The sequence below is a fragment of the Nyctereutes procyonoides genome, unplaced genomic scaffold (assembly GCF_905146905.1).
Source record: "Nyctereutes procyonoides isolate TBG_1078 unplaced genomic scaffold, NYPRO_anot_genome, whole genome shotgun sequence".
NCBI classification, from domain to species: Eukaryota; Metazoa; Chordata; class Mammalia; order Carnivora; family Canidae; genus Nyctereutes; species Nyctereutes procyonoides.
The window spans coordinates 56,776,426-56,803,729 of NW_026575126.1; the positions used below are offsets into that span (position 1 = coordinate 56,776,426).

General features: G+C 48.2%; 2 protein-coding genes across 7 annotated transcripts in view; one reads left to right on the forward strand and one right to left on the reverse strand.

The window, feature by feature from the left end:
- SLC5A11 (solute carrier family 5 member 11) overlaps window positions 1-9,231 on the forward strand; it is a 44,871-nt gene extending 35,640 nt beyond the window's left edge. Inside the window, exons 11-16 of the mRNA XM_055340565.1 lie at window positions 3,009-3,116; window positions 3,485-3,635; window positions 5,146-5,314; window positions 5,693-5,908; window positions 7,164-7,332; window positions 8,978-9,231. Of these exons, the coding sequence (XP_055196540.1) occupies window positions 3,009-3,116; window positions 3,485-3,635; window positions 5,146-5,314; window positions 5,693-5,908; window positions 7,164-7,332; window positions 8,978-9,180 (1,016 nt within the window). The 3' untranslated portion in view covers window positions 9,181-9,231. The remainder of the gene's footprint in view (window positions 1-3,008; window positions 3,117-3,484; window positions 3,636-5,145; window positions 5,315-5,692; window positions 5,909-7,163; window positions 7,333-8,977) is intronic.
- A 6,909-nt stretch (window positions 9,232-16,140) lies between these two features.
- The window catches only part of LOC129519443 (rho GTPase-activating protein 17), a 95,097-nt gene continuing 83,933 nt past the window's right edge, over window positions 16,141-27,304 (reverse strand). For 3 of the 6 annotated variants that reach the window (XM_055339952.1, XM_055339955.1, XM_055339951.1), the window contains 2 exons: window positions 24,534-25,154; window positions 16,141-17,016 (listed from right to left, as the gene is read on the reverse strand). In XM_055339952.1, the coding sequence (XP_055195927.1) occupies window positions 16,886-17,016; window positions 24,534-25,154 (752 nt within the window). In that variant the 3' untranslated portion in view covers window positions 16,141-16,885. Of the gene's footprint in view, window positions 17,017-21,592; window positions 21,642-23,384; window positions 23,421-24,533; window positions 25,155-27,304 lie in introns of all 6 variants that reach the window. The other 3 variants (XR_008666405.1, XM_055339953.1, XM_055339954.1) reach the window with 3 other exon arrangements.

Here is a 27,304-nt window from a genome sequence, read left to right on the forward strand (position 1 = left end):
GAGCCCGATGTGGGATTCGATCCCGGGTCCCCAGGATCGCGCCCTGGGCCAAAGGCAGGCGCTAAACCGCTGAGCCACCCAGGGATCCCTGTTCTTTTTTTTTTGAAATAAGCTCCTTGCCCAGCATGGAGCCCAGTGAGGTGCTTGAACTCACAACCTTGAGATCAAGACCTGAGCTGACATCAGGAGTCACATACTTAACTGACTAATGAATATATTCTTATTAGGCACCCTCAATGAATATATTCTTTAAGCTGAACAGACAAGGACAACTGCCACAAACATGCTTTGTAAACTGTCATGTTTCATGGTTGAAAGGTGCAGGTCTAGAAGGTTAAATAACCTAAGGTTAACAACCAAAGGTTAAATTGTGTAGTTAATTAAGTATCCCAGGGAGAGCCTTGCTCCTTCTCAGTGAACCTTGAAGAGAGGAGCTTTTGGGGGTGTCAGGGTGGCTCAGTAGGTTGGGTGACTGATTCTTGGTTTCAGTTTAGGTAATGGTCTTGGGGTCCTGAGATCAAGTTTTCTCTTTATCTAAAGTAAATAAATCATGGGATCCATGGGTGACTCAGTGGTTTAGTGCCTGCCTTTGGCCCAGGGTGTGATCCTGGAGTCCCAGGATCTAGTCCTGCATCAGGCTTCCTGCATGGAGCCTGTTTCTCCCTCTGCCTGTGTCTCTGCCTCTCTCTCTCTCTCTCTCTCCCTCTCTCTCTCTGTCTCTCATGAATAAATAAATAAAATCTCTAAAAAAATAAAGTAAATAAATCTTGAGGGAAGGGGTGCTTTTGGACAAAAAGAGGCAAAGCCTGTATGATATGGATGTGAACAAGACCTTTGCCCGACCTAAGCGGCTCCTTACAATGTTCTGGGCATGAGAATGAAACTGTTTCCTTATCTTTTTAAAAGACTTTTCAAAAGAGTAAAAAAAAAAAAAAAAAAAAAAAAGCCAAGAGCTTTGACTTGTCAAAAAAAGTATTTTTCTCAAGATTGTTTCTTCTTATCAAGTATCACTTTTGGACTACAGTCTTAATTTTGTTTGAGGCTTGAACCAGAGCTTTGGGGGCATCTACTTCTATTCCACAGTGATTGTATTATTATTGTGGCCATAGCACCCATGGGTGGCTGTTAGTGGGTGTAGAGTCTCAGCCTTGAAAATACATGACAATGTGTGGAGAAATTTTATGAAGATCAGTTTGCCCTTGGACTTCCCAGTGGATGAAAGGGCCCAGGGCTATCTCCATTTCTTGGGTCTTATGTTACCTTAAAAAGAAAATGAAGATACAACAATATTGCATTTTAAAATTGTGATGTCCTTTAAGTGGTTACACTTATTAAATTAGCAGTTTTAATGCAGGTAAAAATATAGAGGCTTAGCATACAACCTCATCTGGAGATGCTGTCAAACATCTACATTTGAGGTCTCTGGTAAATGGTCATCATGACGTTGATTTGCACTGGAACCAGGCAGGAAATTGGCATAAGTGGTGAATGGCTCCATGTTCGCTTGTATTCTAAGGTTCTGAATGGGCTGACAGCCTATCACTCTTCAGAATGAGGAGCTAGGACTGAAGACTTGGGATTGAGCAGAGGGGGCTCAGGAGGAGTTCATGAGAGTTACACTTTGATCCACTTGAGAGGTAATAAGTGGCCCAGTTGGGATGAGTGGTGTTGGGTAGGCACTGGGGAGTTGGTGAGGAGCATCAGTTAGCTCAGATCCCAGGAGCTGAGAAAGTCAGAAGGTGACAAGAAAGGTATTATGCAGACACAGGTGCCAAACCACCGAGGTGATACAGAGTTCTGAAGGTCCCAGTGGTCAGGATTAAGCCCTGGATGGGTTACTGCCAGACTTATTAAAGATAGAAAAGCATACACTATCTTGGTCTATCTTCTCTGAAAAAATGAATTGGGAGTCAGGAGACCTGAGTTTCAACTCTGCCCCTAATATGACCTTGTTAGGGGTTTGTAATCAGGTCCCTCACCCCGATTCTTCATCTGTGAAACTGTTGTAATGTCCTCTTTCCTCACACAGGAGCACTGTAATAGCTAGCCTCTGCCCCATAGGAATTTGTTGGGCACCTACTCTGTGCCATACTCTCTGTCCTCCAAGCAAGAGGCCTAAGCTTGTGTGCTTGGGATGTGTTCATCGTCATACTAGGAAGAGATGAATAACTACGGAGGCCAGGAAGGCTAGGTGGATTTACACTAGAAAATCAGAATGCTGTTTAGGAGAGCAGGAGACACAGAAATGCAGGAAGAGGAAGAGAGAGAAATTCACCCAGCACAGTTGGGTTGTTAGGAGCCTAAAATGAGAACAGCTATTGAGGAGATGGGGAGAAGAGGGATTTAGAAAGTATTTGCCCTGTGTCGGGTGATGGCGTTCTGTGCACCTCCAAGGAACTGCAGGCAAGATGTGAATTGCTTGTGTCCCCTTTTGGAGGAGTCTGGGGATGCAGCCTGTTGCAGGATACTGTGTAGAATGGCTACTAGGTATCTCAGCTTTTTTTTTTTTTTTTTTGAGATCTTATTTATTTATTCATGAGAGACACAGAAAGAGAGGCAGAGACATAGACAGAGGGAGAAGCAGGCTCCCTGCAGGGACCCAGATGCAGGACTTGATCCCAGGACCCCAGGATCATGCCCTGAGCCAAAGGCAGATGCTCAGTCGCTGAGCCACCCAGGAGTCCTGAGGTAGCTCAGCATTATTTGGGTTATAGTAATAGCAGCCTCAGTGTATTCATCACTTCCTACATATCGGCTTACTATGGCATCTCAGCCATTATAATCGTATGAAGTAGAGTTATGTTATTGTCCCAATTTTACAGATAGGGCAGGTTAAGTAAGAAGGTCATGGTTTATAACTTCTAGGTTCCTTTTTTATTTCATAGAGCTATATACCGTATATACAGTCATCCTGTCTCCTGGCTCTGGCCCGTGTCCAGCTGTGTCTTGGCTGGGCTTGGGCTTAGAGGGTCTGTGTCTGCTCACTCTGAGCCTCGTTTCTTTCACAGATCAAGTGGCTTGTGCGGATCCAGAAACCTGCCTGAAGGTCTGTAGCAACCCCTCTGGCTGCTCTGACATCGCATATCCCAAACTTGTGCTGGAGCTCCTGCCCACAGGTAATGCCCCCTACATGGAGGCCCCTGGAGCACCCAGAAAGGAGGAAGACCTTGGCTGGGGCCTGATCCGAGGGACGGATGAGATGGGAGGACAGCAGGAGGGAATGTGCTCTGGGCTGAGGGACTGAGCCCCAGAGCCAGAGCCCTCAAATAAAACCCAGGCCCTGGCTATCCAGGGCGCTCTGCCCGATGCTCCCCTACCCCCCAACCCCAGGCCCTCCTCATGGCTCACCTCTGAGTTCTGCTTCCTTCCAGTGGCACTTGCTGGATCAATTGGCGCCATGGGCCTGGGATATGGGGGTCATGAGTGAGGCAGCAGCAGTTAGCAGGAAAAGCCTGAGGCCCATAGACCTTCCTTTTGCCTCCAGGGCTCCGCGGGCTCATGATGGCTGTGATGGTGGCGGCGCTCATGTCCTCCCTCACCTCCATCTTTAACAGTGCCAGCACCATCTTCACCATGGACCTCTGGAATTACATCCGGCCTCGAGCATCAGAAAAGGAGCTCATGATTGTAGGCAGGTAAGACAGCACTGAGTGGGATTGAGGAAGGAGGGTGAAAAGTTTAGATACCCAGGGAGGAGAAAGCTGGGCCCACCCACAGGCAAAGCCCTACCATCCTGGAGGCTCAGCCTCCTCTGATGGCAAAGATGAGGGTCATCATCTGTGTATGAGTAAATCACACATTCAAGAGATGTTCACTGAGCATCTACTTTGTGCCAGGTGGCTGGGTGCAGAGCAGGGAAAAGCAAAGATTCAGTTTCTGCCTTCACAAAACTAAAGACAAGATAATTAATAAGAAAGGAGAATTTAAAAAGAAATTATAACCCCAATGAGCGCTATGAGGAGGAGCAAGGAGATGTGGGGATTTAGAGGAGTTCCCAGCCTGGACTGGGTGGGACCTGAGGCATGAATAGGAATTAGCCAGGTCAAAGGGCGGAAGGGATTTTGGATACTGGGTGGGGGGAGTTTCTCTTCCAAAGTCTGCAAGGTCCGAAGTCTAACGGGTGGCGGAACAGTAGGGACTGAAAGGGATGGTAGGCAAATCTTATGTAAAATACATAAGAGAGCCAGGAGACAGGATGACTGTCTAATAAGCACCTTGGGGGCCTGAGGGCTGTCTCAGGCTTGGGTTAGGGAAAGAGTTCTTAAGTCTGACACCACAAACATAAGCCATAAAAGAAAAAAAAAATACATTAGATTTCATCAAAAGTTAAAACCTTTTCACTTCAAAAGACATCATTAAGGAAATGAGAAGACAAGCCACAAATATGGAGAAGCTATTTGCAAGCCATGTAGCTGACAAAGGATTTGTGATCTAGAATGATCTATGAAATGAGATCATATCTCTAGAAGACGGAGAAACCATGAGGTGCCCACTAGAATGGCTATAATCAAAAAGACAGACAAAGAGATAGAGAAATTGGAGTTTTCCTAACACTATGGGTGAGAATGTAAATGGTTCAACTGTTCAAAACAGTTTGGTAGTTAAAAAAAAAATTTAAACATAAAACTTCTCATATGACCGAGCAGTTGCATTCTCAGAAATAAAAACATACGTTTACATAAAGAGTCGGACACAAATGTTCACAGAACCTTTTGTTTACAAGAGTGGAAAAATAGAAACAACTCAAGTGTCTGCTGACCACTGTAGGATAAACAGTGGTGTGTAATGGTAAATCCATTACATGGAATATTTTTTGACAATAAGAATGAATGACATGATAATGCATGATGCATGGATGAACCTCTGCAACAGGCCACATATTGTTTAATCCTATTTATATGAAATTTCTAGAAAAGGCAAACTTGTAGAAACAGAAGCAGATAAGGAATACATTGTAAATGGGCACGAAGGAACTTGTTTGGAGTAATGGATGTTCTGAAACTTGATTGCGTTGCCCAGAGATGTACACTGAAAATGGGCGAGTCGTGATATGTATACTCTACCCCAATAAAGATATTGAGAAAGAGAGAGAGCAGTGTCTGGGGGAGACATACTAATGAGGGGTCTCTCTCCACCTGGCACCAGGGCCTTCGTGTTGCTGCTGGTGCTGGTCTCCATCGCCTGGATCCCCGTGGTCCAGGCCAGCCAGGGGGGCCAGCTCTTCATTTATATCCAGTCCATCAGCTCCTATCTGCAGCCACCAGTGGCTGTGGTCTTCATCATGGGATGTTTTTGGAAGCGGACCAATGAAAAGGTAGCTCTGGATGAGAGCCGCCCCCCAGGTTGGCATATGACACGGGTGGCTTTACGGAGGAGTTTTGTGGATGGAGGGGTGGAAAGGGGGCTACCTGGCCTTTGGAAAGCAACCATGGGCGTTCTGTTTCAATGCATGGTGTCATGAAACAGGGAAGCTAAATTAACAAGGAATGAGTAAATTTTGCATAAATGATTAGTTATGTGTGAAAGATAAAAAGGTAAGTAGCTCCAATCCTTTTCAAGTTACTGATGCCTGTATCCCTAGGAAGGCAAGCTCTTGAGAAGCCTCGTCGAGGCTTGTCAAGGTCTCCAGAGGTGCAGGCCGGCCGTCCCATAACCCTGGAAGCCTCTAAGATGGCCTTGCTCTGGTTTGCAGGGTGCCTTCTCAGGTCTGATCTTGGGCCTTCTCCTTGGCTTGATTCGGATGGTCCTGGACTTCGTTTATGTGCAGCCTCGGTGTGACCAGCCGGATGACCGCCCCTCCGTGGTGAAGGATATCCACTACCTCTACTTCTCCATGATTCTGTCTGCAGTGACACTGATCACTGTTTCCACCGTGAGCTGGTTCACGGAGCCACCCTCCAAGGAGATGGTACATTTGTGTTTGATACTATATAACCGCTGAGATCCTTTGCCACAAGCGACACAAAACTGACCCAAACTGGCCTCAACAAAGAGGGTTTGATTGTTCAAAAAGCTAGGACACCCAGGGTTGGGCTATAGGGACAGCTTGAATCAGGACAGAAGACCGTCCGAATCCATCCTTCATTTCTGCCTCAATTTTCAGGCACCACGCTCGTGGCACTGGCAGTTTCCAGGGATGTTATCTTTTCTCATACTCCTCAAGCAAAAGCAGAAAACACATTTGTCCCAGTATTTCCGGCAGAGTTCCTGATTCCCGTCGATGGAGTCAGCTTGACACATGCTTACACATGAACCAGTTCATTCTCTGTGGCCAGAGAAATGCATGTGCTGAGTGGCTGATGGGAAGGGGTCCCCCAAAAGTCCCAGGCTAGGGTTAAGCTCTGGGGGTCCGAATGAGGGAAGGTGAGGTCCCAACAGAATTAGGGCTGCCATTAGAAACGACAAATACCCACCATTTGCTTCAACGTGGATGGAACTGGAGGGTATTATGCCGAGTGAAGTCAGTCAGTCGGAGAAGGACAAACAGTGTATGTTCTCATTCATTTGGGGAATATGAATAATAGTGAAAGGGAATATAAGGGACGGGAGAAGAAACGTGTGGGAAATATCAGAAAGGGAGACAGAACATAAAGACTCCTAACTCTGAGAAATGAACTAGGGGTGGTGGAAGGGGAGGAGGGCGGGGGGTGGGTGTGAATGGGTGACGGGCACTGAGGGGGACACTTGACGGGATGAGCACTGGGTGTTATTCTGTATGTTGGTAAATTGAACACCAATAAAAAATTAATTTATTGGGATCCCTGGGTGGCACAGCGGTTTGGCGCCTGCCTTTGGCCCAGGGCGCGATCCTGGAGACCTGGGATCGAATCCCACGTCGGGCTCCCGGTGCATGGAGCCTGCTTCTCCCTCTGCCTGTGTCTCTGCCTCTCTCTCTCTCTCTCTCTGTGACTATCATAAATAAAAATAAAAGTTAAAAAAAATTAAAAAAAAATTAATTTATTAAAAAAAAAGAATTAGGGCTGCCAAAGAAAGCCAGGGGAATGGTGGGTGGGGCGGGGAGGATGTGCATTGATTCTGAAGAGTGCAGGGAGTTGAAACTTGTTCGGACATTCAGCGACAGGGCTGGGCTGGGGGCATTCTCACACGTGAGGCTGAACACAGTCAAGCAGGGGACCCTAATCTGATTTATGTCTGCTCCTTAGGTAAGCCGCCTGACCTGGTTCACTCGTCATGACCCCATTGTCCAGAAAGAACAGGTGCCCCCAGCAACTCCCCTGCCTCTTACCATCTCTCAGAATGGGACACCAGAAGCCAGCGTCACCAACATCCAGCTGGAGATTGTTCAAGAAAACATATCCCAATGCCATAGCTGTGAGTTACCTCTCCTTGGTTATGGTAGAAGCCCAGGAAGCATTAGGTGTTTAAGGGGAGATTTTTCTACCAAATCACAAGGCAGAAAATGGGCAGACTCAGAATGCTAGCATCCCCTGACCCCCAATGTCTGGGCCAGACAGTGGAAGTGGGCTCTTCAGTAAGTTTCCACGGATGCTCAGCAGGGAGGAATAACAGCAAACACATGTTAAGAGCTTGCTAAAACACAGCACTTAATCCCCACAAAATCCCACAATTTTTGGGGAATACTACTGGCATTCTCTAAGTTACCTGGTTCAAACTGGCAGCTTGCAGACACTGTGGTTTAGCCCACCTACCATTTTAATAAAAGGTGAGTTGACATTGAAAACTCTAGAGATTTCACATAAAATTCCAGATTTCCATCTTTCCCAGGTCTGCGTGACTAACATTGTCTCGACCTTTGAAAGCAGGCACTTTAGACCTGGGCTGTGTCCTTCCATTAGCCAAGGTCCCCACTCACCCCTATTGCCCCATGACCCTCTGGCTGTGGGCTGTCATTTATCATCACACGTGGCTTTTTACACATATAAATATACATGTGAATACAAATGTGCTGTGGATAAGTATCGATGTCAGCCTAACATGGGAAATTCAAGGATTGATCCAGATGGCCATGTGTTTTAAGAAAAATGAGAGAGGGATCCCTGGGTGGCGTAGCGGTTTGGCGCCTGCCTTTGGCCCAGGGCGCGATCCTGGAGACCCGGGATCGAATCCCACGTCGGGCTCCCGGTGCCTGGAGCCTGCTTCTTCCTCTGCCTGTGTCTCTGCCTCTCTCTCTCTCTCTCTCTGTGTGTGTGACTATCATTAAAAAAAAAAAAAAAAATTAAAAAAAAAGAAAAAGAAAAATGAGAGAATATTTCCTGGTCCATATTTTGACAAGATAATACGCAAAGTGGCTCCCCCTGACCATCTGCCTAGCTCCAAAGGCAATGGAGCCTGCAGCCCCAGTTCTGAATGGGGAAATAGTTTCCCACAAGAGTGCCCTTCTCGGGGCACCTGGGTGGCTAAGTCGTTAAGTGTCTTTAAAAAAGTAAAGAGTGCCCTTCTCCCAGGGTGCCAGGGTGGCTCAGTTGGTTGAGAGTCTGCCTTCGGCTCAGGTCATAATCCTGGGGTCCTGATCAAGCTCTGCATGGGGCTCCTGCTCAGTGGGGAGCCTGCTTCTCCCTCTCCCTCTGACCCTCCCCCCTGCTCCTGCTTCCACTTGTACTCTCTTTCTCTCTCTCAAATGAATAAATAATAATAAAAAATATGTATCTTAAAAAAAAAATAGAGTGCCCTTCTCCCTTGGGCCTCCTGTGATTCAGAGGAGGGAAGCGGAGAGCTCTGCTCCTAAACCCACCTCTGCCACTGCTTACCAGCTACGTGGCTTCACTCAAGTTAGTCAAGTGAGGCTCTGCTGCTTCATCTGAAAATGATGAAAAGTCTGAAAGTACCACTCTTCCAGGATTAGTCTTCCCGATTAAGGTATTCATGAATACTTTGCAGAAACAGTACTTCTGGAAAGTACTTCTCACTGTGCCCGGAACACACCTGGTTGGCCCCTCTGCGCCCCTCTCTGGGAGACATGGCTCATCCTCATGACCTTCATTTTGGGTTCTTTTAGGTGACACAACCCCCAAGCGGTCCAAAGTGGTGCGAGCCATCTTGTGGCTCTGTGGGATGGATAGCTCCGGCAAGGAGCCACCAAGCAAGGCAGAACCCATCATAGTTTCCTTGGAAGAAAACCCCCTCGTGAAAACCCTTCTGGACATCAACCTCATTATCTGCATTAGCTGCAGCATCTTTCTCTGGGGCTACTTTGCCTAACGTGGGGGAAGGGAGGGAGCCCAGGGGTCTAGTTTTTTTGTCCATGCCCTGTTTTTGTAATGAAAGAAAATCAATAATAAAGCTTTGTTTGTTTACCATGAGGCTTCAGAGGAGTTAATGGGCCATTTTCCACATGACATTTTAGCTCTTTTCTTCTTAAAAGGGAATGGAGGGTAGAAGGCAAGGGAAAAAAGAAGCATCAAAGCTGTCTTTTCTCAAAAGGCTATTTACTCTTCCTGTCTATCCTGCGGCGTGAAGAGTGGAGAGTGGAATTCAGAGGGATAAACAAGCAGGGAGATGCACAAGACCTCGGGGCGGGGGCGCCACATCTCCAGAGCTGAGCGCTGGCCTTTGGACTTTCCCGGGCTCCCCTACAAGGTGGGAGGAGGGACCTGCAGCCTGTCGCTCGCCTTCCCCTGCACCTCGTATTATCTCTGGAAAGTAGACTAGCGGTGGCTCCCTAGAATCTCGTGCTTTAGGAAAATCTATAGGGACGCCTGGGTGGCTCAGTGGTTGAGTGCCTGCCTTTGGCTCAGGGTGTGATCCCGGGGTCCTGGGATCGAATCCCACATCAGGGTCCCCACAGGAGCCTGCTTCTCCCTCTGCTTGGGTCTCTGTCTCTCTCTCTGTGTCTCTCATGAGTAAATAGATAAAATCTTAAAAAAAAAAAAGAATGAAAGAAAGAAAATCGAGGAACTATGTGTATTTCCCAAGTGCTGGCATAGACCATTTCTGCTTAATCCACACAATGCCGTGTCCTCTCAAGTGGCCAGGGAAGGGCACGGGGCGGTGGGGGTTTGACCTGCAGAGCAGCCACTCTCCACACTGTAGCAGCACCCGGATTTGCTCTGGGCTCAGCTGCGTTCGCCACATGCCCGGCTGCGAGCCAGGGCCTGCACCTGCCCGGCCAGCACCTGCAGGGCCACACCGCGAGCAGGGATTCCGGTCCCGGGTGAACCACTGACTGGTGTGGCAGAGATGGAACCCAGGATCTCCCCCGGACCCCTGGAGCTGCCCAGCCATTGGCTTCACTTAGGTCAGTCACTCAGCGCGTCTTTGGAGTTCCGACCGATGTCCTCAGTAGCTGGGCCCAGCCTGCTCGGAGGCCCGGCTCTGCACTTGGAAGCCAGGGACAGCCATGGGCTGGGTGAGGGTGCACCCCAGCCTCTCTGGGGAGCCGTTTGTTAACTTGGCTACTCCCCAGACCCTCAGTAACTGGCCCCCGGCTCAGCGTCTTGCTCCAAAGGCCGAGGGCCAGGAGGGGAGGCGGCAGGCTCTGCTGGGTCTGGGCTCCTCCCCCGTGCCACCCTTGGCCGAGCCCCGAGCCTAGGGGACCTCTGCCGCCGCTGGGGGGTCAGAAGTGCATGTCTCCAGGACGTGCAGGCCACGGCCGTCTCTCCCCCAGGGCCCGCCGCAGCCTCCCGACTGGCCTTCCTGCCTCCAGTCCTGCTGTCGTCCAGCCACAGGCAGAGAGAGCTAACCCGACCGGGTCACTCTTCTGCTTAGAATCCTTCAGCCACTTCCCCAAGCTCCCGGGATGAAGTCTACATTCCCTGATGGGACTTGCCCCTGATGGCCGGGCCTCTGGCTTGGACTCCGATCACTCTCCTCTTGTAGGTTAAGGCTTTCATGCTTTCCTGCCTCCGGGCCCAGCCGGGTGCCCCAGAAGTATGGTTACAAGTGTATCTGCCTTCCCTCTGCCTAAAGATTCCTTCTTCCTCTTTTTTTTTTTTTAAGGTTTTATTTATTTATTCATGAGAGACACACACAGAGAGAGGCAGAGACATAGGCAGAGGGAGAAGCAGGCTCTGCACAGGGATCCTGATGCAGGACTCGATCCCAGGACTCTGGGATCACGACCTGAGCCAAAGGCAGATGCTCAACCACTAAGCCACCCAGGCATCTGGATCCTTCCTTCCTCTTTGGGCCAACTCCTATTCTGGTCTCTGTTTTTTTTTTTTTTTTTAATTTTTTTATTATTATTTTTTTATTTATGACAGTCACAGAGAGAGAGAGAGAGGCAGAGACACAGGCAGAGGGAGAAGCAGGCTCCATGCACCGGGAGCCCGACGTGGGATTCGATCCCGGGTCTCCAGGATCGCGCTCTGGGCCAAAGACCGGCGCCAAACCACTGCGCCACCCAGGGATCCCCTGTTTTTTTTTTTTTTTTTTTAAAGATTTTATTCATCTATTAATAGACACACAGAGAGAGGCAGAGACACAGGCAGAGGGAGAAGCAGGCTCCATGCAGGGAGTCCAATGCAGGACTCAATCCCGGGTCTCCAGGATCACACCCCAGGCTGCAGGTGGCGCCAAACCGCTGCGCCACCAGGGCTGCCCTATTCTGGTCTCTGTTTAAACACCACCTCCTCCAGGAAGCCTTCTGGGATCATCCCACTCAGGCCCATTAAGACACTTTGCCTTCACAACAGGTATCACACTTTATTACTGATGATTAACCATCTCTCCAACTGGACTGACAATTCCATAAGGGCAGAATGTGTCCCTCACACTGACACCTAGCACAGTGCCTGGTGAATGAAAGAATGCACGACCTCCCAAACACAGAGATCATGTGGCTCATGTCCCCCAGCCACACCCCTGCCCTGGCCTGGCTGCCCAACCCCTGCCCAGGAGCCAGGATGAAGGAATACCCACTAATCCTGCATGGATTAAAAAAAAATCCTGCATGGATTCAGTTCCCTGGGGTTGGAGCTCATGCAGTTGACCAAATGGCTCATCCAGTCACCGGGGCAACCTCAGTGCTTGCCCCCCTTGACCACAGACAGTGAATGGTCTCTAGGGCTGCCCTTAGGATTGGCACTTGCCTTTGGGAGAGGCCCCCCCAGTCAGTCAGCCTATCAGGCTGCTCCTGCCTCCCTAAGGATGTGTTCATCTGTCCACTGGACCCCCTTCCTGCCACTTCCCCCCTAATCCCGGCCAGCATCAGCTCTTCTCTTGGTGTCTCCTGCTGCTAGTTCTGCCCCAATCTAGTTCATTTCCTGCTGTCACAGCCGGACAGATTTTTTAAAAAAATAGATTTTATTTATTTATTCATGAGAGACACACAGAGAGAGGCAGAGACACAGGCAGAGGAAGAAGCAGGCTCCATGCAGGGAGCCCGATGTAGGACTCGATCCCGGGACCCTAGATCATGATCTAGGACACTCAACTGCTGAGCCACCCAGGCATCCCTTAGGCGCACAGATCGAAGTTACAATCCATGGGGACTGTCACCTTCCTGCTTCCTCACTGTCTCCCCTCTGCCCCAGAGGAGGCCCTTCAGGCTTTAGCTCCCCCTCACCTCCTAGCCTCACTCCTTGTCTTCTGCTGCAGGCCCCTCTGGGTCTGGTTCCTGCAGGCTCTCATCTCACTGCACAAGCTGCTGATCTCCACCTCCCCGTCACTCAGGCCGCCTCTGGTGCCCCCACAGCTCCTCCCTCGCTGCATCCTGGCTCTGTGTCCACGGTTCCGCCCTGAGAGCCAAGGCCATGCTTGTGCGGCTAGGTTGGTTCCCCAGGGTCTGGGCCAGCGCATGAAGAGTAAGCCCTCAACAGGCACCTAGAGGACACATAGCAATTATTTCTAAGACCCGACTTCAATTCTAAGGGTCCTTGTGTAAAAACACAAATGTTGAGTTTCTACCATGAAATGACAGGCGAATTTTGTGGGGTTTTTGGTCATTCAGGTAGAATTTATTGATGTGCATAAATACTCTGTTCAGATCCAAGTAGAGAGGGCACAAACAGAACCCTGCTGACATTTTTTTTTGTTTCTTTCAAAAGAATATTTGGTTCAAATATTGCCCCACGTGTGTCATTTGTGATAGGTAAGCTTTATGATGTGTTGTTTAGACCCTAAGGTGACCCTCCATGACCCCCACCTCCTGGGGTTCAGGCCCCTGTGTAATTGCCTCCCCACAATGGTGGACAGACCAACTATCTTCTAACCAGTAGAACATGGCAGAGGTGATGGGTCATCAGTCTGTGGTTATATCACATCATGTAAGACTGTGTTACCAGTAGACATGTCCTGGAGACTGTCTTCGCCAGCCTGATGAACTAGTGGCCACATTGGGGAAGCCCATATGCCAAGGAACGGCAGGCAGCCTCTGGAAGCTGAAGGTGTTGATGGCCAGCCAAAGCCAGGCCCTCAGGCCTTACGGTCCTACAACCACAACTCGAGGGAGCTTAGGTGTGGATCCCTCCTCAGTCAGTCAAACCTCCAGATGAGGCCTCAACCCTGGCCAGCACTTTGACGGCAGCCTGTGAGACCCCAGCTGAGCTATGCCTGGACTCCTGACTCACAGAAACTCGAGCTAGTGTGTGTTGTTTTAGGTTTCCAACTTTGTGGCCATTTGTCATGGAGCAACAGAGAACTGACACACCATGTATGGCTCGTCAGCACATGTGTTAATGTCAAGGTGGAGTTGGCTGGGAGTATGGGAAGAAGATGGTTTGCCTGTGGAGGCACAGGGGTCTGTACAGCTGTGTCCCTGAGTTAGCAGAAGGGGACAGCCCCTTTAGGGAATGCAACAAATAGGGACCATTGGGTTGCAAGTAATAGAAACAAACCCAAGAAAGCTTCTACAGAGAAACAGAAGGAATTTATTGTGAGGGTATCAGGGCAGGAAGTGCAGAATGGCCTCCAGAACACGGATGCATTGTAGATTGGGGAAGGGGAGCTACAGAGACCGCCCGAGAAGTGGCTTCCAGAGGGAGGCGCCCCAACACCACCCCACTTTCTGCCTTTGATTGCATCAGAACCAGCGGTGTTGCTGTGTTAGACCTTTCCTTGTCCTTAGCTCCACCACTATATTAGAAAGTGGAGGCCACTGGTTTAGAAACATCCATTGGTGAGCTGCTACCCCATGTGATGCAAGACTCTACACGGAGTCCCAGATGTCACTTGGGGCCCTGGGATGAAGGGATGAAGAACAGGGTCTGTGAGAAGAGGGTGAAGGCTCTGGAACATGGTCACAGACCACTGTGGCCATGGTGCCCGTGGGAACGTACCTCAGGTAGAGAAGCAGGGGAGGGTCTGTCTTCAGACCTTCAAATACGAACATCTGTGGGGCTCACTGGACTCGGGGATCCTGGGAGCTGGAGTCTCAAGAGGGGGACAAGGGTCCATCCATGGAGTCCCCAGGGAGCCAGGGCCACCAAAGCCCAGGGATTTAGTCAGTACAAACACATCTGAGCTCCTGGGGAATCACAGGGCAGGACCGAGAGGTTGGGCAGTCAGGGGCCCATCATGACCCCTGTGGCCTCCGAGTGCTGGATTGAGAATGGGCTGGATGGGTCCTGAACGCAAGGTGTGGTGCGAGGAACAGGGAGGGCCTTGACTGTGGTGCTGCTGTGGGTGGATCGGGGGCAGGGGGGCTGGCAGAGAAGGCCTGAGCACAGAGGGCTAGAACTTTCTATGAGGAAGCATTCTGAGGGAAGGAAATGGAAACCATCCGAAGGGGCAGATAACCAGCAGCATCTTCCCAGACACCAGCACGTTCCTGGATGAGCAGGGATGGCTACTGTCAGTTTAGATGATAAGATCTTGCCTTCTCTCTGATGGTGTTAGTGCCAGGAGGAGGGGACAGCAAGGTGGTGACTGTCCCAGCAGGGCGTCATCACGTCTCTGTGGGACCCTGGAGATGCTTCCATCGTGGAGTGTGGCGGCAGCTCCGAAAGCACGCTGAGCCCCCACGCCCCACTCCAGGCCTCGCTCGTTCAAGAAGATGGGTCGTAGTCTTGGTTTGTTGACCTGTGACACTCCCACACAATCAAATGGTTATCATTTTTCTTTGGATTGGAGCTGTTGGGGTTGGGAGATGTTTACACAGGAAGGAAAGTGAACACAAACATTCTTAAAATAAAGAGGGTCTGTGTTGAATGTCGGAGGCAGCAAGAAAACAACAACACGTGTGCCACTCTGGGGAGAGCATCCAGCCCGGACCTTCCTGGTCCCCCGGCGCCCACCAATCTCCTCGGCAAGCAGTGTCTCTGCGGAAGAAGCAGGTCCAAGGTGCCGCGGAGATGCCTCACTGCGGGCATCGGGCTCCCTGGAGGAGGGGCCCAGTGCTGACAGGTGACTGACATGGAGACCCTTGCTTTCTGCAGGGGGTTTGTTCTACAGCACAGGGGGAGGGGGTCTGTGGAAGGAGAGAGTGAGCCTTAAGCAAATATAAACTTAAGGTACTGGGGGAAATGGGCTTATGGGTATCTATTTTTCAATGTAACTAGTACGTGCTGGAAGCACTTTGGGGGCACAGGGATCTTTGAGCTACAAGGAGAAAAAATGATTGCCCTTTTCAAGTTAAACTTGTTCATTCACAGCAAAGGAGCGCCAGTGTCTTCTGTATTGTTCCAATTTTAATGTATGTGCTGCTGAAGTGAGCACAAGGGGCCGATGTCTTCTAAGCAAGGGACAGGTCACTGATGTGTCTGGCAAAAAACTCTACCAATGGAATGGCTCAGGGCAGCCAACACTGGCAGCGTTGTGTCCCTCTCTCTGTTCCCAACGGAAGACCAACCAAATCTGGGCCACCGTAAGGGGCTGTCCTCACAACAGCCATCCAGATTGTGGGGACTCACCCTGTGTCATCTCCCCATCCGCTCTTCCCAGTATTTCAAACCTGGGAAGGCAGGAGCCTCCCAGTCTCTGTATCCCTGTGGGGTTGACTGTTCTCGGTGTCTCTAGGTGGACAAGAAACGGTGTCAGGACTGGTAGGTGCAAAGGAAGAGCCCGACTACATCACATTCACTGGGGACAGTCCGGGAGGTTTCTGGGGGCACCTGGTGGCTGGTGTCACCACTGTGACCTTGCTCTCCATGCCCTCAGACTTCTAGAGTCACAATCAGACCCCCAGATGTCTCACCCAAATTCCACTTGGTTAAGTGACAACATGCATGCACACACATACACACAAGCTACAGTTTTGCTTCTGAGAATTATAAAGTTTTCATATAAACCACAGAATATATTTAATTCAAATTAAACATGAAACTAAAATAATGTTCGGTCCTTATCAAGTAGCAATTACATTGTTTAAAAAAAAAAAAAAAGAACAGTACATTTCTTTCTACATTCTGGCAATCCAACAAGGCACAAGTCACATCCAGTTTGCTGAGGTGACGGATCCAGCAGTCACCATCGATGCTCATGGTTTTGAGGGGGTCGGGGAGGCACGACCATACTTCATACAAAACAATTCTGCAGCAATTGTGAAAGAGAGGAACCTCCCTCCTAATCTATAAGAATGAGAGTCCAAGTAGCAGGAAGTAGGAGATTTGCATAATGAATGTATTTTATTAAATAGACAGTTCACGTGCTGCTGCTTCTTCATTCCAGATTGCCTTTTGTGTCACCCACCTTGATGGCAGTGGCAAAGCTTCCTACACATGTCTCAGCAATAATACTCTTTCCATTCTAGGTACTTTTTTCTTTTTCTAATTTTTTTTTTTTTTTTTTTTTGGCATGATTTCTTTCCCACGTAAAGAAAGCCAACTTCTTCAAGACACAGGTCATTCAGCTTAAAGTGTCAGCCTCCACCTTCTCCTCGGGCTGTGGGGAGGCGAAGGCCTGCATGCCGGGCCTTCTTTTCCCTTCACTGAAAGCTTTTCACTGTTTGGTCTGCAGAGAGAAGTGTGCACCTGCCCCGGTTCCGCTCACCAGGGTGGAGGGGGTCGGGGCGGGGGTGAGGTGGCTTTCTTCACAGGGCGGTGCTTTCTGTATCATTGTCTATGTCCAACAGAATGCGTCCGGGCAGGTCTTTGCTTGCTGAGTCTGAATGCATGTCAGGAAAGGTGCTGCGAAGTGGCTCTGAAAGTCTAGAACTGGCGTCTGGACAAAAATAGGAGACATGCTGTCAACGTGTGGGAACACCCATGGGGCTGGCTGACGGCACTCGAGGAGAGAAGCTGGAGAGTCCGAGTCAGCCCATGCACACACACCTTCACTCACTACAGGCACACTCAAGCCCTGGAAGTGGAGTCAAGCTGCTCAGACCCCAGGGCAGCCCTCAGAGATGCAGCCCTTGCGGGGAGGGTGGGGGGCGCTCGCTCTGACCGAGGAGAGGAAACCCCATTCTCACCAAGCCTCTCATGCACTAACTAAAGCCTCCTCACAGGTCAGGGCTGCATGGACAGGTGTGCCTCACAGGAGAGAGCCACCTCGTCTGGGGCCGTCCTGTGCAGTGCAGGATGTGCGGGAGCCGTCCTGGCCTTCATGCATGAGATGCCAGTGGCAGACAGCCCTCTCTCCCCCAGTGTGACAAAGATGTCTCCAGACACTCCAATGTGCCACGTCAACTCCTAGCTGACAATCACCGAGGTAGATCACCAACCTCCCCCAAATACTGATTTTCTCTTCTCCTTCTTATACTCCAGTTCCTTTTTCATGTCTTATTATGTTGGCTGGAATTCCCTTAGAGAGAGGGCAAGTGTTAATCCTCAAGCTGTCAGTCCCTCACTCCTAAACCCACAAAAGACATCTTCACCTGTCACAGCCAGCCTCCTGGGGAGGCCAGGGAGTCTCAGATGCATTCATTCATGACCAAGTACTTACTGAGCATCTACCTGAGAGGGCACAAGAGTGAACAAGCCAGACACAGCTTTAGTGAAGCTGGCAGTCCAATGGGGGAGATGGCCTCGAATAAAGACAAAATCATTTGCTTCTCTAGTAGGATTGTGTTCTAGCAAATTGTGAGAGCCTAGTTAGAGGCTTTAAGGCTGGCACAGGAGAGAAGGGAGATGTTCAGATCTGCTGCACTTCCACATTGCTGGGCTAGAGTGGGTGTGCTAGGAAGCTTTCCTGTTATGCTTAACAGCTGTCACGTCTGCCCTCACTGGGAGCCACTTTTGACAGTGCTTCTCTTTCACCTGCTCCTCCACACTGGCCAGTGGCAAATGCAGGTGCACTTCGCGGGGATGAGGTGGGTGTCACTGCTTTGAGGCTGGTTCCTGCTCCTGTACAACCCTACAGTTCTGAGCTGTGAAATCTATTTACTCCCTTTTCTCACAATGGCTCCTGCGTTGGCTGACCCAGCCCTCAAAGTTTCCTATGCATCACAACTCAAGAGAAACTTCTAGATTTTGTGGAGGTGCCAAGGTGTCAGAGAGTTCAAGTGCGCAATGCACTTGACAATTCAGGTCTTACGATAATTGTAAAACCAACTGAATTGTGCTGCATTGTGGCACTGTCCAGTGGTGCAGTCAAGGGTGGTCTGTGTGCACAGAATAGGGATCCAAAGGTCTCAGACTTGACCTCAGCAGAAAGGAAGTCATGGGAGCAGGGACTGTGTCTGTCTTGTTCAGTGCATCTCCAGTGCCTAGAACAGTGGCTTCTTACTGGCTGATTCTCAATATATTTTGTGGCTGGCCAGTTGGATGGATAGATGATGAAGAGCCATCCAGCCCAACCATCTTCCCAATTCTCTTCTCCTATAGCCTCAGGTAGAGTAGTCATGTCTCCAAGACAAGACTAGTACAAGAAATCCATTGCCAATTGAAACCCTAACCCAATAAGACAGATGGTGCAATCAGTCAGCATCCCTTTTTAGCCCAAAGAGTTTACCAGAGACTATGGAGCTGCCATGCCTGGTGGGGGATGCATGACGCAAAAGCACTCTACGTACTGATTAGATTTCTACTTGTTAATATGTGGATTTACATGCAAACCAACACCGATCAGCCACAGATTCTTTCCAGAAGACAAACTTTCTTTCTTTCTTTCTTTCATCACATAAAAGTAATTTCTGGATTTGTACTTTCCTGATATTCTCTATTTATGATGAACACACAGAAGTTCTACACTTAGGAAAAAAAAATGTGTGGTGGGAGCATTAGGGACATTCCCTGCTTCTGCCTGCTACCCACTCGCCCTGGTTTGCCTGAGGTTGGCAGGTACTTCCCAGCCTACCCCCTTACATGAATTATTTTTATTTTTAATTTTTTAAAGGTAGCTGATTTTATTTTTATTTATGATTTCATTATTATTATTATTTTTTTAATTTAAAAGCCCTCAACATGGGGCTTCAACTCATGACCCCGAGATCAAGAGCCACATGCTCCACTGACTGGGCCAGCCAGGCTGGCTGCACCATTTTTAAAAAGAAGACAGCAAATCCGTTCACACACAAAAAGCAGTAAGAATCAGCATGTGTACAGAGCCAGCTTTCAGAAGGAGACTACTCTTCACTACAATGGCTGGCACCTACTGAGCAGCTCCTGCAAACCAAATGTGGTTACTAAGAGCCCCACACACATCATCATGTCAGCTCACTGGCCCCCAGGAAATGACCCCAAGGCAGCAGAGTGTCACCACAGAGGTAAGAGAGGGGACTCTGAGAAAATCAGCTCCTCACAGAGGATCAGAGCCAGACTGGTTTGCATGTTTTTCATTGGGATAGCCCTTTCCCTCCAACCCACAGGAGTTTGTGCGTCTTTGGGTGAGGGTCCGGATAGAGAAGACAGTACCTGAGGATAATACTTGAGTCTTAAACACTCTGGTTCGTTGTAGGAAACCTTTTGGCTGCAAACTTACATAAGGCATCATTTTTCATTATATGCATTCTAAGAAGGGCTGGTCTTTGAGCATATAGCTTGGAGCGAAGGTCACATGGCTGAGATTATATTAAAAAAACAAAAACCCAGCATGCTGTGTCCCCTCCGGGCAGAATGGTATCCCTAATCAGGGGCTTGGACAAATCTATCCAGGTTCCTTCCTTTTTTGGGTATCTGTTATCAAGGAAGTGGGCCCTCAGGAGCCAGAACAGGCACTCAGTAATTTAGGGTATGGTCCTAACAAGGTTTATTTGTCATTTCAACAATTTTGAATATATGCTCTAGGCTGTCCTTCAAATATGTGCTCTAGGACTGCCTTTCAAACAGTCCAAGGATATTTGGATGGCCACTCTGATAGGTAACAGACCCAAACACATCCTTGAAACTACACTTTTCCAGCACAGCCACAGGGCAAATGGATATTCCCACCTGACCAATCTGTAACTTAGACTCTGAAAGAATGACTAACTCCTGCTTCTCGCTAGGGTGTTGGAGCCCTTCTGGTCTGCCAGAGAATTTTCAGCATTTTTTTACTATTTTAGTCAAAGGAGAGATTCTATTCAGGTCTCATTGGATATTTACCTTGACATGATTTTGATATCTGGTTATTAAAAACTAGTTATTAAACTAGTTTAATAAATAGTTATGAAAAATAAGCTGTAAGTAGAAGCAGAAGCCACTGAAATGTCCAGCTACAAGCAAAAATACGCCTGCTTATCTTTATGCAGTCATTGGAAAAGACAGTTATAAAAACTCTATCATAACATGGGAAGGGGCATATGATGTAAAGGTAATAGAAAAAAATGCAAGATCAAAATCTATATATGCAAAATAATTATGATCACACACACCCTGGACTTTCAGGAAAAAAAATGGAGAAAAAAACAGAATTATGAGTAGTGAACTTATTCAACTCTAGAAGAGTGCCTTCTTATTATTTCTAGTTTCCAAATCTCCTTTAATATCCAGTTAATTTTTTTTAAATGTGTTTCTTTCAGTATACAAAAAGAGGTTAGTTTCTTAAAAAGAACACTGTGATAAGAGCAGAGTGTCGAGTGTTCAAGGATGACTTGGAGAGTGACATGGCGTTACCACTGCACAGAGGATGGATGGCTCGTGGGTATTCTCAGGCTTAGGAAATACCATGAAATATTAAGAAATATCTTCTACTCCTGAGCATTGTCTCTTTAAGCCATGAAAGAACCAATATTGGGAAAACCAAGTGGCACATGAGAATCTAAATATGGATGCCGGGGTCCCAGCCCTCCTGTGTCTGGGTTCTAGAAGGCTGGGTCTGCGCATATGCATCTTTAAAGCACTGACATATGAATCTAATACGTAACTCTGAGTATCTGTTTTTTTCCAAGATAAGAACCATCATAAATAGCTACCATTTACTCAGGACCCCACGTGTATTAAGAACTGTAAGAGGTTTTCTTATTTTATCTGCTTTAATCCCTTCAGCAGAAATTCTGACAAATGTCACCCTTCTATGGATCAGCCAGCTTGTGCTGCGTCTCATGTTACAGGGGGAGTGGCCATCCTGATTCGGGCATGTCCAGTCTACAATGTCTTCTTGCTACTAGACCTCAAGCCTGCCCAGTATAGAAAAGAACAAAAGTGAGAGAAGTTACGGGGCCAGCCGTGTGGCCGCCTGTCACACGTCTGTGAACACACTTCATATTCAGAGTGATTGACAGCAAGCATGAAGGACGCCAGGCTCCTTTAGTACATGCGGTATTAGTAGGGGCGCAAGCAGGCAGGGTTAGGGTGCCCGGTTAGTAACAGGCGTTAGTGCACAAACATGATCATAAAGTAGCACAAATGCTTTGGCCAATCAGGTGCCTTTTCCTTACCATCAAATATTCCAATTTCAGTTCTTACTGAATATGGCAGGTCATACATCTAAATTATTTAATAAAATGTTGCAATTAGAACACTCTTGGCTAAAATCTATTACTTTAAAAACAGCAAGAAATAAATTCTTTTACTTTCAAAGCTAAAAGCCTTGTCGCGTTTTCTATGGTAACGCTAAGGAAGAGAGTCAAGCGACACCAGGATCCCTTGGTTTCTCCCGGGCTGGTGTTGAGCTGCCACAGGTTGGCTGCCTAAGCCACCTGGCAACAACATTCTTCCCCAAGAGTTTATCTGAATCCCCAGGCCTCACTTCAACTTTTTGGGATTAAATGCTCTAAACAAATAACCTATTTCTAGAAATCTGCCTGCAGTTTTCCATGTGAAAACATGATGTCATAAGAAAGAACAGCTTTCCAAGGAAGTTACGTTTTCTGTTTTTTTTTGTTTTTTTTCTTCTTGAAATACTCCATGGCTGTATCCAAGAATGGTTAATAATTGGGGCTTGCTCAATACTCTGAATCCTAAATGGTGGCCTTTTGTGTGCTCCCAGTTGGCAGTCTGAGTGATTTTAAGCCAATTAAAAGTTAATTCTGCAACACAAAGGTAATTGCCGCGACCTGGGATTTCTTGAGTTTAGGAGACTTCATAACATAGATTGGTTTTTAAAAACTTGGCTAATATCTTAAGGAAAAGTAGTTTTCATATACAATTTCCCTGCTCTGATAATTATAAAGTACAGAGCATCATGGTGTTATAAGGGTCAATAGGATAGCTTTCTAGAATAAATACACCTGAGGTGAGAATGGTATTAAAGAACAGACATGATTCTGGATCATAGTTTTCAGTCTAAAAAGAAGGAAAGATCGAGTGTGGGAGGAGAGGCCTGGAATTTTGATGTGCCATAAGTATTGAAGTGTTAAAAGGCTCAGTGAGGGCTTCTGCATGCGGGCAACCCTGGGCTTCTGGGTTATAAGGAGTTGGGAGGGGGAACTCATGCCTGTGCCCTCCTCTGAGTCTTAAAGGTTGCACTCTAGTTTCCCTTTCTGGTTTCTTCAAAAAGTCCTACTCAGACCAAAGCTGCAAATACTCTGGTGAAGTAGGCCACCAAAGGTTTGAGGCTCAGCTCAGCCGATTAGAGCAATGCTACAAGTCATGAGAGCCTTCTGGTGTCCAAATGTGGTCCCGAAGGCAGGACGCAGACGAGCATCATGGTGCCCTTTGAAAAGCTCATATGGTTTAAGAAAGCAAAATGTAAGCAGGCTGGAATGCAAAGGAATTTAGTGTAGGATCTTCGGAGGAAGATTTTTTTTTTTTTGGTCCTGACAATTTCAAACGTCAAATTAAGAAGCTCCATGCAGTTAACTTGCACTTAAGATACACAATTAAAAAATTAAAGCTCAAGACACAGGGAAAGGGGACACAATTTCCTGTGCTGACAGTACCCAAGTCCTCTTTGGTTGGATGTGATGTGTCAATCAATGACAGGTAAATCACCAAGAAGAGCAGGACCCTTTATGAAAGGCTTACCAACAAGAAAGAAGACACTTCTAGCATTCTTGTAAGAGTAGCTTGAAATCGGGTTCTCAATCTACTGACATCTACCTCTTGAATATGGAGCCCTGTCGCTTGAAATGCTTTTGATGAGAACAAAAGTAATGTCTAATGCTACAGAACGGATGGCACAGGGGTCAAGTAGCTGCTCCTGAGCACACGGTCAAAAGCACATATGCAAAACACGGCTAAGCAGGAGCATTTGGAGCTGTGGTGCGAGCTGCTTGGGGGGTTACACACCTTAGTCCTGGGGACCTTCCCCACCTGTGAGGGCATCTATTGGGAGACAAACAAACAAACACACCAATATGGCTTTGTTTTTTACAAATAAAAGTTGGAATGTCATCAGAAATCATCAACCATTTATAATATGTGCATTTATGCAGTATATTCCTGAAAAAAACAAAAGAAAGGGTTATCAAAAGATAGACTAATTGGATAACCCTCATCATTTGGGGTACCAGTTTGGAGTATACTGTTGGTTCGTTTCAGCAGAGAAGTCGTGCCATACAGCTGGACAGCCCAGAAGTATATTTCAGCTTCTTCTCTAAAACTAGCTTCCCATAGAAAATTTAAAACTAAGCTGTTGTGATTCAAAGCTCCTAATTGCCATTTTAAAAACACATTAAAAAACCCCAGCCACCGCATCCTTAAATCAAATAGTGTGTTAGAGCTGTTGGGGTGGAATTTTTAAAAGGTATCGTAATTAAATAAAACGATCATGTTGTGGACTGCCGGAAAAAACCACTCCATTGGGTAGTCCACTGAAATCTGCACAATCACCACTACCCGAAACACGTTTCCATGGGAATTGTGGGAGGCTGGCACTCTGATGTGATCACGCCATAAGACCTCCCTTCCTAGAGCATCCAAATGGGTACAAATCATGTTTTTTAAAGTTATAGCTGAAATCCTTCACTTACTACGAACATTTTTACCTTTGAAGGTAAACAATGAGGAATTCGCTAAGAAATGAATTTCATGCTCATGTGGTACAATACCTTCCACCTGAATTAGGCCATTATACTTTGAAAACTGTAAATGTAGACAGGTCTTAAACACATAATAAAACTATAAATCAGAGGCCAGCTAACTTCAAGGGCCAGGTCAGGTATTAAATATTTTTGGGCTCTAAGTACTCCAAATACTCTCGAAAGGACTATACAACTGCTACCTGAGCACTAAAGCAGCCAAAGACCATATGTAAACAAATCAGAGTGGCTGCATCCCATTAAAACTTTATTTACAAAAATGGGCTATGGGCCAGTTTGGGCCAGTGGCTGTAGTTTGCTGCTCCCCCTGCTATAAACCAAGATCCACACGAAAGGTGAGAGTACAGAAGCACTGCAGCACGGATGGGGGAAAGGTCTGAGCTGATTTCTTACTTACCTGTCACTATTTTGGAAGCGGTGGGAGCTGCGTTGGCGAGGGCGCTGTCCCCAGCTGAGTGGGCACCAGGAGGATGGGGGGGTGGAGGCACGCTGGGCCGGTTCCTCGGCTTTGGGACTGGTCTCGGTCTTGGTAAGGTCCCGGCATGTGGCTGTGCAGTCTCAAGGTTACTCACCGGCTGGGTCTGAGAAGCTGGTAGGCTGGGGTTCTGTTTCCCTAGAGGTGGGGTACTGGGAGGCGTTGGAGTCTGGGGCGGGGTGTGAGGTGGCTGCTCCAGTCCAGGCTCACCGGGCAGGGCCCCGGGGGTGGGTGGGCCCTGGCCACTCGGTTTGATGTGCCCGGGCAGCGCGGCCTGCGTCGGGGGCTGTGGCGGTGGGTGGCTGGGAGCTTGAATCGGGGACAGGCTGCTGGAGTACCTCCGGGGTGCAGAGGGCTGTGAGGTGGCGCACGGCTGGGCTGGAGCCTGGCCTGTGTGCTGGGCGGGAGGGGAAGGGCTTCGGGTGGCTGGCTTTGGTGACAGACTGGGTGGGTGCTGAGATGCTCCTGGAGAACTCTGGCCCCCGGGATGGCCAGGAGGTGGGTTTCCTGGCTTCGGGGGTGCAGGAGCAGGTTTTTTAACAGCTGCACAGAGGGGAAAACAACTTTCAGTAAGCACAGTGCAGTGAGAGCCAACACCACCTTGATCAGGTGAGCTTTGGTGGCAGGAAGCCATGTCGCTGCCATGCATCCCATGGAAGGATGCCACCAGGAGGGCTCTTCACCTCTGTGGTCTCCCTCCCTCCTACAAGCCCAGGCCCAGTCTGACCAAGAGAATGGCAGTTATGAACCTGAACTGAGGACATCCTTCCTTCAAAAGGCCAGAATAGCCCTCCCTCAAGCTGTCAAGGCCATGAAAACACACAGAGGGTTTTCACAGAAACTGTCCCAGCCCAGAGGAGACTCAGGAAGATGAGACAACGGGGACCTGGGATGTTAATGGTAGGAGAAGTGGGTGAGGAGAATATGGGAATAACTAGCACTGCCTCCGGAACTTCTCTGGAAATCTAATATTATTCCCAAATAAGAGGTTTACAGTTTAAAAAACAAAAAGTACTATATATATATATATATATACACCTTTTAAGATCTGTTGTTTGATTTTTAAAGATTTAATAATCTCTATACCCGATTAGGGTTAACTAATCACCCTAATTGGGGGCTTGAACTCATGACCCCAAATTCAAGAGTTGGATGCTCTCCCCACTGAGGCAGCCAGGTGCCCTGAGATCTGTTGTTTTAAAAGTTCAATATGGAAAGAACTCAGTGAACAGGGGCTGCCTCCCTACACGGAATCTCTGCCCTAAGCTCAGTGAGCTTCCCTGCAAGACCTGAGAGCCTAGAGAAAATGGGGAGAAGCAAGAACAGCTGAGGGGGTGACCCCCAAACATGACTGATCTGCCTCTACCTACCATGGCTCCTTACCCTAAGCCGGCTTGTTCTTTTTTAAAAAAATTTTTTAAAAAGATTTTATTTATTTATCCATGAGAGACACAGACAGAGAGGCAGAGACACAGGCAGGGGGAGAAGCAGGCTCCCTGCAGGGAGCCTGATGCGGGACTCGATCCCAGGACCCCGGGATCATGCCCTGAGCCGAAGGCAGACGCTCAATATCTGAGCCACCAGGCATCCCAAGCTGGTTTCTCCTAAGGGGCTTCTCCTAGGAGGCTTGATTTTTTTTTTTTTAAATAACCAAAATTCTACCAATTCCAGAGTCATTTGAATGAACAGACAGGCTCTGGATAGAAGTATCAATAAGTCTGGAAGAGCTGCAATAGCTCGATTTCCGTAAGGAGAGCTGAAGCACATCACCACCCTCCCTGTATCAGCTGAGATCGGCATCACCAAGGGGGCGTGGGGGCAGAATTTGGTACCGAGGAGGGCCAAGTGGAAAACAACAGGTCTGGAGACCTGGTTTGGGGCTGGGAGAGGTGGGTGGAAAGGAGAGACGTTAGCATTTTTCAAATTGTACTGAGATCCTACTAATCTTCCTAAAAAGGGATAAGGAAACTAAAGAGTATCATTTACCCCAGGTCACCAGCACCAAGTTAGGGCCCTTGCATAAATTCAAGTCCCATTTAAGTCCCATTAGCTCCCTGCAAGACAGGCAGTGTTATATCCACGGTGGAGAAAACTGAGGCTCAGAGAGGTGCTTGCAAAAGATCACACGACTAGAAACTGGTAGACAGAGACTCACAACTATGTTCTGTGGACTTTTTGGATTCTTTCATCTCCTTTCTCCTTCCAACATTGCCTGGTTCCCTGCTCACAGGGCTCAGAGTTCAGGAATGAAAAGGGTATAAAGTTTGCTCTGCCCTGCTGGCCTAGAACTTTCGACCCTGGACCCTGGAAGACCTTTTCCCACAGAAACAACCAGCCAGCCGACAAAAGACGGAATCTGTGGAATAGCAGCCATACTCTGGTTACCACGAGCAACTTAAAAAGAAGAATGTCTAGTTTTCTGTTCTGAGGAATGTTAATTGTAAATTCACAGCGAAGAAAAGAACCATTCCTGACATTAAAGGGTGCTGAGGGAATCAGAAGAGGAGGTAGGAGAGTTGGGTGCCGGGGCCATGGGAGAATGGTGGGCCTTGTCTGAGACTGCCTACGAAAGTCTGGGGAGGCTGAGGCAGGGGTAGAAAGACCACACTGTCCTGGGAGGACGCCGGAGATCTGGGGTTTGGGGAAGGAGGAGAGACTCCGAGTGTGGCCATAAGGAGAGCCTCAACCTGGAA